This window comes from Mixophyes fleayi, chromosome 7 (genome assembly GCF_038048845.1).
Source record: "Mixophyes fleayi isolate aMixFle1 chromosome 7, aMixFle1.hap1, whole genome shotgun sequence".
In the NCBI taxonomy this organism is placed as follows: domain Eukaryota; kingdom Metazoa; phylum Chordata; class Amphibia; order Anura; family Limnodynastidae; genus Mixophyes; species Mixophyes fleayi.
The window spans coordinates 73,122,141-73,133,817 of record NC_134408.1 but is presented as its reverse complement, the minus strand read 5'-3'; the positions used below and the strand labels follow the sequence as shown (position 1 = coordinate 73,133,817).

General features: G+C 42.5%; 1 protein-coding gene across 1 annotated transcript in view; it reads right to left on the bottom strand.

The window, feature by feature from the left end:
- Positions 1 to 2,245: 2,245 nt before the first annotated feature.
- Positions 2,246 to 11,677, bottom strand: part of LOC142098509 (uncharacterized) — a 33,822-nt gene continuing 24,390 nt past the window's right edge. Inside the window, exon 4 of the mRNA XM_075181349.1 lies at positions 2,246 to 2,263. Coding sequence (XP_075037450.1) covers positions 2,246 to 2,263 — 18 coding nt within the window. The remainder of the gene's footprint in view (positions 2,264 to 11,677) is intronic.

Here is an 11,677-nt window from a genome sequence, read left to right as displayed (position 1 = left end):
TATATACCAATTTGGCATTGGAAAAACAATTTATACCTTCTATGCATATAAAGTCCTTTCTTCACATTCATGACCAGGAAATATCAATAGAATTATTAGATAACCCACTGGTGATGTCTGTGAGAAAGATTTGGCACATTCTTCGACATAAATTTCATTTAAATCCTTACAAATCTGTACACCTTCCTTTTGTTGGTAATCCTGATTTTCAGGATGGCATTGCGGCTCGTCCCTTTAAGACATGGGAACAACAGGGTCTATACTCTGCGGGTCAATTGATGAATAAATCAACCAAGAAACCATTGCGTTATGCCCAAGCTAGTGAAAAATTTCCATTTCTAGGCCCCTGCGGGATGACATTTCTCCAAGCCCAACATTATGTCAAGAGCCTAATTGTTTTTTTCTCAGACATAGATTGGGATAACCCATTAGACAATATACTACTCTCTAAATCCCCCAAACAAAAAGCTATTTCAATTCATTATAGACTCCTGAGAAACAACATAGACTATTCTACCATACGCTCGGGCCTTGCTCAATGGTTATTGACATTCCCGCACTTAACTAATGAAATTTTGCTTAAAAACTTAAACATCTTGATCAGATTACTCCCAGCCTCTACATATGTAGAAATGTTCCTCAACATATTTCACAGGGGATATATATCTCCACATCGCAGATTGGCTATGGGTCTGTCAGATAATGATAGGTGTCCTAAATGTGGGATGGGAGGGGCGGACTTGTTTCATTGTTTCTGGGGATGTTCGGTTATTAGAGGGTTCTGGATACGTGTGTGGAGGTTTGCTACTGCTGATCTTGTAAATTATCTCCCTTTCACACCAGACTGGGCTATATTGGGCATTCTCCCACCAAATGCCCGCACATCCAGAGGTGGCAGACGTCTGCTGCTGATTATTTCGGCAGTGGCAAGAAAATGCATCCTCCACATGTGGATCCAGAGCACATCCCCCACACTGGACCTCTTTAAAGAAAAAATGTTCTTTGCCATGAAAATGGACTGGTTGGAAGCCTCCCTCCAAAAAACAAAATACACAGGGAGATTTTTTGACACTTGGGAGAGCTTTGTTGGCACTTTGTCAGTCCCCCTGAGAGAACAAATACAAAAATGTTTTCAACATACCCTTTGGTATGAAACTAGAATATTCATGCAAGACCCACCTATCTTTCTGGACTAGGAGAGTGCTTGTGTTGCCCCGGTCTCTCCAGGCTTTTGTACCTTATGTGTGATATCATATTTATAGTTTACTTCAGTGACTCACAGGTGACGTTTTTCCTCATACTATGTGTCATGGTTCATGATTATTAAGTATAAACATATCTTTGTTCTAATTTATTTACTGATGTGTACATGTTTGACATTCTTCAATAAAGAAATATAAAAAAAAAAAAAAAGGTACAGGAATACAGAGAAGTAAAGAAATTTCTAAAAAAAAAAAATATCAACAACAAATATTTAAAAACCAATATTTGACAGAGCAGGTTTCCCATTAGAGGGCACACTAGATCCAGAAAAATGGAAAAGGTTTCAAAACACCAATAAAGCATGGATAAGCAGAAAAGGACAAGCAGATGTGGTTAATCATGTGGTATACAGTATCATTAGAGATGAGAAAAAAGAAAAGAAGAGAGAATGCACACATAGGTACAGGTCTATTAGACATGCAACCGCCTTATATGGACCCTACAGCTCCACCGCAGAAACCAGACAATAGACCAGATACACCACTAGTACCTCAACAGGCAGGTCACATAGTACAGTTAGCAGCACAAAAGGGTTAGAAACTCATTCAATGACCCCAGTGGACGCAGGTAACACTCCATCAATCACGTTTCAAACCCCAAGTCAAATCCATTCTCAGTCTGCTAATAATGAAATAAATGATTATCCTGAGAGACAGTGTATGCAATGTGGAATCTAATGCACCTCCTTGTACAGATAATTCTTACAGGAAAATGTTTACAAGATACCAATGATGGTAAGCCGGTTGAAGGATCAAAACATCAGTCCATTAAAGAGAAACAACAAATCAGAGGGTGAGAAGGAGAATAACATCGGAAAAGCAGGTAATGCATTCTCACACTAATATGTATCCAGTCAGAATACAAAGGGTGCCTAACCTAACCCAAACTTTGATGCCAATACTGCCGAAGGTGCTAATAATAGGAGTGATGACTCAAATAATGGGGTTAACAGCAAGAGCACCAGAACATGACAGGGGGGCTATTACTCATCCTGCACCCCCTGTAGAAGAAAGAAATACGTATAACAGTGGTCTTGAATTTCTAGCCAGAGTACAATGGTGGTGTCATAAACAAAAATTAAAAGCACCAGCAGCACCAGACATAACACAGAGAAATGATTCAGTAAGGATATATTTGGATAAATTAACTACCAGACAAATTGATGGTTTTGCTACAGAAACCGCAGATGGTCAAAGAATGTTGAAAACAAAGTTTTTGAATGGTTTAAAGAATGAGGTAAGAACCAACTCTTTACTCAGACCTGAGGCATTGTCTATGAAAATGTAATCATTGCTACAGGAACTTAAAGGACTGGAGGACCAGGAAGCAGAAAAAAAGGGAAAAGAATGCTCAAAAGACTCCTCAGGTAACTGTACACCTGGTACAGGGAAAAGGAACATGGCAAGTAAGGCAGCAGCCAAAAGGAAAAGAAACAGTAAGTGCAAGACAAAGTAATCAAGGTGAGGACATGACTGGCAGATGTTTTTGGTGTAAATTACCAGGTCACATGAAGAAGGACTGCAGGAAATACAAGAAATGGCAGCAGCAGCAAAGAGAAACCGGCGGTCCCCAGGGCATACATACACACACAGTATGAACACCGTGGCAAGAGAAATATGATTCCTGGTGAGGAACCCATAGCTACAAAATTGATTAGTGAAACTGCTGGTTTTCAAGTTATGGTTGCTTTAGACCTCACCAGGACCGCTCGGGGAACATTAAACTTTAAATATATCCAAGACCTAGCTAAATTAATAGATAATATCACCGAGATGTATGATGACACTTTCAGGTATACTGGAAGGGAGCTACAAGCGTACAAGAAGGAGTTGGTGCAACATAGACTGGTACTAAACTATCTCACCTCTATTACTGGTGGATACTGTGTGACACTGGCCACCCAGTTCGGTGTCAAATGTTGCACGTACATCACTAATAATACGGATGACCCTAAAGAGGTTATAGACCGGAAGATGGATGAAATTTTGCAGCTGAAATGGGAATTTCGAAAGAGTCACAATTCTTCGTTATATGAGGTCGGGGAGAAGGTGCCGGGTTGGTTCTCGTGGTTGAACCCTGTGAAATGGTTCTCTGGTCTGGGGGAGTGGGTACAGGAAATGGTTGCTAGTGTAGGTAAGCTCCTTCTCCTTATACTGGGTGTCATCTTAGTAATTGGTTTAGTTGTCAAATATGTTCCTACTGTGTTGAAGTGTGGAAAATGGTCTCATAGGAGTAACACTGAGAAAGAGACTGAAAGGGTGGTACCAGATACCGAGATCATGGTCTGTGAAGAAGTATTGTACAATCCTGAACTTGAAACGGTGATTGGGTGATAGTTTATTACACTATCAAAGGGTGGAGCTGTCGAAGTCAGCAAATTGGATAAAGTAATTTAAATTAAAGTCGAGCAAACTTGGTTGTCTTTGTCTGAAAAGATGCGTACGGTACACTACGACGTACATGGGCACACTACGGCGTGAAAAGGCGTACGCATCCACTACACGTGGCAGCAACAATTATTGGTCTTTTACCATACATTCGCACAAACACGCATACTAATAAAATAGTACACATTAATTGTAGTTGCAACACATAGTCAGTTATGTTGAAATATATTAGTATTTATATGTTATATCAGAGTTACATGCATATTAATGAAATACACAGAACAGGTTGAAGGAATCACATCATGAGTGGTATCATAATGAACCTCGTTACATATCCTACTGTTTGGTTCACTCTGCGAGGGAATCGCAGAGTGCATACACAAGTTATGAATGATAGGGAATTATGAACTACTTAAGACTAAGGAATCTTGGCGGGAAGAGCAGAGCATACCCCCTGCAGAGATGACCCCCTCCTTTGGATTCTTTTGTATGAACTAGCCAATGATGACGACCCCTGAGACCTTCCTGAAACCTGGACCAATAGATGCAAGCTATACCACCTTCATTGTATTACTGTATTTCTGTGTGTATATAAGCAGCAGCTTGTGATCCAGTGTTCAGACATCTTGTCCCCAGACTTCAGGATTGAATGACTGCACTGGATCCAGAGCGCCTGCGATAAGTAACGGCTGTATATATTATTACTTCGCTTGAGCATATTATTCTACTTATCGCGAATAAATCTTTGTGTGTTGGAAACACAAATCGAGGTTCAACAATCGTTATTGGTTAGCGACAATACGCACATAACTATTTGGGGGCTTGTGAGCTTTGGAGGTTTTGTTGCCGACGATACGCAAGACCAACGGATTTCGGTTCCTCAACAAAGGGTGGAGATGCGTCATAAACAGGTAAGAACGCATTGTGTTCAAAACCTGAATTTTACTCTGTGTTGTGAAACCGAATGTCCGTTTTGCATTATCTAGGGCACGCTAACTAGAACCTAGGGACAAAAGAGAAAACTGTTTCTTTTTTCTGTCATTGTGCATTTTAACTGTATTGCATTGCTTAGCGTATGTGTATTTCCTGCTGTGCGTACACGAACTTCCGGTAGATTTGCCACGTTGTTAAACAATCGTTTTGATAGTTATTATACATGCATAGTATAATTACTTGTGAAAGCCTCTGAGATATTATTACTGTTGTTGGGAACTTTTGATTTTCTGCGCAGAAAAGGTGTATAGTGTGTGATGTTGTAACGTAGATACACTGTTTATTATTCATTGTGCTCAGTTGCTGTCTGACGAGGCGGATTGCCCAACCGAAGGACGGTATACAGGGCAGGTATACCGAATGCGAAAACTGGGTTTTCGCAAAGCGCTACCAATAGATCGCAAGATTTGCTAATAATTAGTATTGGTAGGCAGTGCGATCTAACCGCATCTTTAGTGCGAATTGGTGAAGCAGCTAGGAGGAATTATATTGGAAAGGCTGGTTGATTGTATCGACTTTGTTCTCCCAGTTATAATAAACTCAACAGATTGTTGTGGTTGAGCCAGGGTATCAAGCAGCTGATAGCCCTTGGGGCCCACAGTGATATTTCTGTATTAGGGATCCTCGCCTGGCGCGAGAAAAGCGAGTGAACGCGGCTAAAGGAAATACGTTCACCGAGCATTAGAGATCTCTAGCTGTGATTGTAGCAACAGAGTTGGAATTGTTAGCCGGAAGGAACAGAGCATTGCGGTGTGTCTGTGTTCCGGGTAGAAGGTATATTGTTCAACATGGGTGCTAAGCATACGCTAGAGATGGTCAGTGTACAGCCTAAGGAAGGCCCAATTGGTTCAGCGAGGTTTCTCATGTGTAAGAAAATATGGTGCATACGCAACTGTGTATTGTGAAGTGGGTCAAGATGACCAAAGATTGTGATAGGCCTTTCCCAACAATAGGAAGTTTTAATGCAGAGGTACAAAATACTGTAAAAGATAAAGTATGGTTGATCAAGTCAATGAAAAAGAGAAATAGACATAATGATTGTTTAAAATTGTGGCAAATGGAAGGTAACACGTGGCAGAGCAGCGAATGCACAGTGGAAGTAGGCGTGGCGAAAAGCACGCGCAAGGCGGATGTAACCGTTGAGAAGCGTGGTGAACTCAGTGCAAGCGCGCCCCCGCCACCTTATGTGGCGGGAGGGGTAAGTACAGCCGTTGTTAAAACTGAAAATAGAAAAATTGCTAAGTTGTATCCTGTTTTAAGCCAGTTTAAATCAAGTGTATCTGAAAATGAAGATGAACCCACTGTGATTTCGGCCATTGCCCATGCTGTTAGTGTACTAGAGGCTCAGCGCAAGTATGAGAAAATGGCTGAGATAGGTGAGAGTAGCGTGATCACTAGGAGTGAAAGCGTTCTAAATCTAGAACCAGCAAATCCTGTAGTGTCCCCTGAAGTCAGTGTACCAGAGGGTGCGTACCCAGTCCGCACAATATCAGTTCCCAATGGGAAACCGGATAAGGATGGTGTAGTTCCTTTAAGAAATGTTACAATGCATTGTCCCTGGACTAGATCAGAATTACATTCCATTATGACTGAATTCCCAGATCCTAGAAAAGAGTTGGCAAAGTGTCAGAAATTTGTTAAAGACTTAGGAAATGCCCACGAACCAACCAATAAGGATTGGCGTGTAGTGTTGAGGGCGTGTCTTCCTCCCAATACTAACATACAAAAATTCATTGAAGATTGTTTGTTGGAGGAAGATGACACCTTGACTGATGAGATTAACCTAAAGAATATAGAACAAATTGTCAAACACTTAGCCATTTATTTTCCAGTAGTAGTAAATTGGAGTAAGATTTTCACCATTAAACAAAAGGATAGTGAAACAGCAGCAGATTACTTCACTAGAGCTATAGCAGCGATAACACGGTTTACTGGGATATCCAACATAAGTGAGGACCCACATCACAGAGAGGTAGCTGTAGGAGTACTGATGGATGGCCTTAGAGAAAATTTAAAGACGAGAGTACAAACCACATTACCTAATTGGAGAGGCGTCACGGTAGATTCTCTCAGGGAGTCTGCTGTGGAGCATGACAAAAACCTTTTTAGAAAAAGGGTGTCTCTCACTGGAGTGTGAGTGCCTCCACTCTGGTACGTGGTTCTCCATCTTTCCCCCTCACACCTGTGTGGATCCGAGGCCGTCCGCCATCCTGTCGCACTGCGCATGCGCAGGTCCCTTTAACAACTACACCTGACCACTAATGTGATTGATGGATCAATCACCCCTCCCTACTTAAGGCACCTGCAGCCTTAGGTAGTTGCCTGATCTTGAAGTCTCACTCCCAGTGAACTTCTATAGGTGTGTGCAGTTTCCAAACTGCGTCCAGCTCTACTCCTGTGTGCAGTTTCCAAACTGGTTCCAGCTCTACTCCTGTGTGCAGTTTCCAAGCTGCTTCCAGCTCTACTCCTGTGTGCAGTTTCCAAACTGCTTCCAGCTCTACTCCTGTGTGCAGTTTCCAAACTGCTTCCAGCTCTACTCCTGTGTGCAGTTTCCAAGCTGCTTCCAGCTCTACTCCTGTGTGCAGTTTCCAAACTGCTTCCAGCTCTACTCCTGTGTGCAGTTTCCAAACTGCTTCCAGTTCTACTCCTGTGTGCAGTTTCCAAACTGCTTCCAGCTCTACTCCTGTGTGCAGTTTCCAAACTGCTTCCAGCTCTACTCCTGTGTGCAGTTTCCAAACTGCTTCCAGCTCTACTCGTGTGTACAGTTTCCAAACTGCTTCCAGCTCTACTCGTGTTTCAGCTTCCACGCTGCTCCCTGCTCAACTCAGCGGCGGTTCCCATACCGCTACAACGCTTCACTTCTCAGCTGATTCCGGATCTAAACAACTGGGTATGCTCTACTGATTATTGACTATTGCCTATTGCTCACATACCAGTTGTATCCATTGTTGTTTGCTGCACAGGGTACAAGTACCCATATAGACTGTGTTACTGCATTGCTTCATTTAGGACAAGCTTTCACTCAAGCTACGATATCTCCCCACGCTACTACTTAGCGTTATTGTGCATATCTCCTGTGACCAGCTTCTCCTCACTGCAAGGCATCTACTCCATACAGACTATTCATTGTGCCTTCCATCCCTGCCTCACAAGACATTGCTCTACTCGCGCTGTTTCCATAAAGCCACAGTTTGCCTTTCAACTTCACTCTCCTGCACCTGGTCAAGTCCTCATTCCTTCTGACAGCAGTGGTACAACTTGCTGCACGCAGACTACTGACTTCCCTGCTACCTACCCGCACCTGGACAAGTCCTCCTATCACAGCGGTGGTACAACTTGCTATATGCAGACCACTGACTCCCCTATTACCTACCTACACCTGGACCAGACTCCTCACCATAGCGGTGGTACAACTTGCTGAACGCAGACCACCGACTACCCTGCTACCTACCTGCACCAGTACTATTCTTCCCATCACTACAGTGGTACAACTTGCTGTACGCAGACCACTGACTCCTCCTCTACCTACCATCACCTATCCACGTCCACTCCTCGTGTCTACATTATCTTCAGCCTCCAGTTTACTGCTCCAAGTCGCTGACTTTCCTCTAACCATAGCTGCAAGTCGCTGACTTCCTCAGACTATCTCTACTCTCCTGCTGTTGTGTCGCTCCAATCATTCACCTGCCTGCTTTGAGGTGCGTGCCATAACCCCGCCTCTCTAGTAGAGTTCCATCTGGTGAAACTCGGGTAAGCAACTCCTAGTGCCCGTGACAAAGGGAAGAGAAAAGTGATAGGTTAATGACGGTAAGTATACAGGCTCTAGAAGGGGTGCATACACGACCACCAGCATACAACCCATATAACAAGAAACCTAAAGTGATCAGGTGTTTCAACTGTAACGAGGAAGGACATTACATGAGAGATTGTAAAAAGGAAAGACTCAATACACAGAAGGGTGGGTCACATAGATATCCTCCAAGGAGGGATTCACATAGACTAGAAGACTCACATCTACCCGCGCATATTACAGCAGCAAGTTCTGAAATCAATAGTCAGCGCTAGGGGTCAGGTCATACCTGTAGTCTACAGCCAGTGAGGTTAACTGAGAGTCAGAGTGAAGAACCAACAATGATAGTTGACATAGCTGGTAGGAAACACACCTTTCTTGTAGATACAGGGGCGGCCCGATCTGTGATAACCTCTCCTTTCAATCTACAGGTGACCAGTAAAACCATTCCAGCTATGGGGGTAACGGGAAAAGTGTTACAATATCCTCTAACTAAACCCGCTGAAGTTACTATCGGCCCTCTGCATACTAAGCATTCGTTTCTCTTGGCTGCAGCGGCTCCTACTAACTTGCTAGGGAGAGACTTGCTATGTAAAATGGGATGTGTCATATACTGTACTTCAGATGGTGTGTTCCTAGACAGGGCCGCCATCAGGGGGGTACAGGGGGTACCCGTGTACCGGGCCCGGGCATGTGCGTTCCAAATGCCGAACTTCCTGTTGGTGGAATGCATATGTGTTCCACCAACAGGAAGTACGTTTTGAACTTCCTGTTGGTGGAACACATATGCATTCCACTGCAGGAGGTAAGGCCAGAAGTGTCTCTCTCCCTCCCTCTCCCTTAATACTAATATATATATATATATATATATATATATATATATATATATATATATATATGCACACACACATTAATTTAAACAGATATAAATTTTAAAATGTCAACCAAAACTTTTATAAAATGCAGTTTATTTTTAAGCTGTGTAAACAAATAGTTTAAATGAATATGTTGCATCATTAAATACCTTCATAATTCACATTATTATACATAATAGTTTTGGATATTGTTTATTGGCTTATCACTTTTAATGTTCCCTTAATTGTGTAAAAAATATCCCCACATCTGATATGGATTATTTATATAACCAAATAAATTTCTGATTATTTTTGCCATTATTTATGCTAAATGTGAGATGTCCTTCCAGATGGACACATGAGCTAATTTTAAATAGAGGCAATCAGATATGTTATTAGACATATATAGAACTGGAAAACCATGTTGGCAAGTAAATTTAAAATACATAGTACAAAAATAAGTTAGTTCATCCAAGCATCTTGCACTTAGCTAGCAATAGTAACCCCCAACTATTTCCTGTAAAACTAATGCAGTAAGCAGTGTGTGCTGTGAGCAAACAACCATCATAGAAAACAACAAGGATACCTTTAGTCTATTGATACTAACTTTCACAAGGATCTATAATTATATGCTATAAGGATATTGAAAGCTGAACAAAAGAGTATGTCCCATATAGTAGATGCAACTATCCATCTTTTGGAGATATAGTCGGATATATATATATATATATATATATATATATATATTAGGGCCCCCCTTAACTTACCTTTCAATCGTCTATGTCTGACCCCCTTCATGGAAGAGAGGACCAGGGAGGAAGCCGGATCGTGACCACAAAAGGTAAGTTTTTTGTTTTTTTTCTACAGGATTTTTTTTTTCCATTGCCTTGGGCCCCCTTTCCCCCTGGGCCCCCAGGCACCTGCCCATCGTGCCCAGTCGGAAATATGGCCCTGGTCCAAAGGGGGGGTCATCAGGGGGGGGCCCTGCCTGCTTTATTGTACTGGGCCCCACGATTTCTGATGGCGGCCCTGTTCCTAGATATACCCGAGAAGGTCGCACATGAGGTACAGGATATATTGGACACCCCTCAAAGGTTAATGTTACACTCTACTGTTATAGAACACAGTCCATCTCAAGTAAAGGGGATGTTGCTGGAAATACCAGGTTCCCTATGGAACAGAGATGGACAGGACACTGGACTGATGGCAAACGTAGCCCCTGTTATGGTCAATCTAAAAAGTGGTAGGATAGCTCCAAAAATCCCACAGTATCCATTGAAACCGGAGGTGGAACTAGGGGTATATCTTGTTATTGAGAGGCTGTTACAACAAGGGATTTTAATTCGTACAGCCAGTACAGCAAATAGTCCCATTTTCCCTGTGAAGAAGAATGGGGGGAGGGGCTATAGATTAGTCCAGGACTTAAGAGGAATTAATAAAGTTGTTGAGAGCCAATTCCCCGTAGTGCCGAATCCAGCTGTCATCCTCATGCAGATTCCACCGTCTGCCAGTCATTTTACTGTCATTGATCTATGTTCTGCTTTCTTCTCAGTCCCTCTTCACCCTGACTGCCAATACCTTTTTGCATTTTCCTACAGTGGAGTGCAATACACATGGACAAGACTTCCCCAGGGGTTCATTGACAGCCTCAGTATTTTCTCCCAAGCCTTACATGACTGTTTGCAATCCTTTTAACCCCACAATGGGTCTGTTCTAATTCAATATGTGGACGATTTGTTGTTGTGCTCTGATTCTTTTATGTCATGTTTACATGATACAAAATTGCTGTTGCTTCATCTTTCACAAACAGGGCACAAGGTGGCAAAGGATAAATTACAGTCATGTCAGACTAAGATCAAATACTTAGGACACTGCCTCACTAAGGGGCTAAGACACCTGACAACCGACAGTATTGAGGCTATGCAACACATGACTCTGCCGTAGAGCCAGAAGCAAATTCGTACTTTCCTGGGGATGTGTGGATACTGTAGATCCTGGATCCCAGGTTTTTCTATTCTGGCATTACCATTGCAGGAGCTAGTCTCTTCCTCAAAACCAGAACGTGTTGTACACACAGAAGAGTCAGAGCAAGCGTTCTTTAATCTTAAAGACAGTCTGACTAAAGCACCTGCATTGGGAATACCTGATTATGAAAAGCCTTTTGAGCTATTCTGTACAGAAGCTGATGGTTGTGCAGCAGGTGTCCTCGCACAGAAACATGGTGACGCTAGCAGACCAGTAGCATACTACAGTGCACAATTAGACAATGTGGCAAGATCACTCCCAACATGTCTCAGAAGTGTAGCAGCAACGGCCCTTCTGGTAAGTAAGAGCGAGGACGTAGTATTAGGACATAATTCAACTATCTATACACCCCATGCTGTATCAGC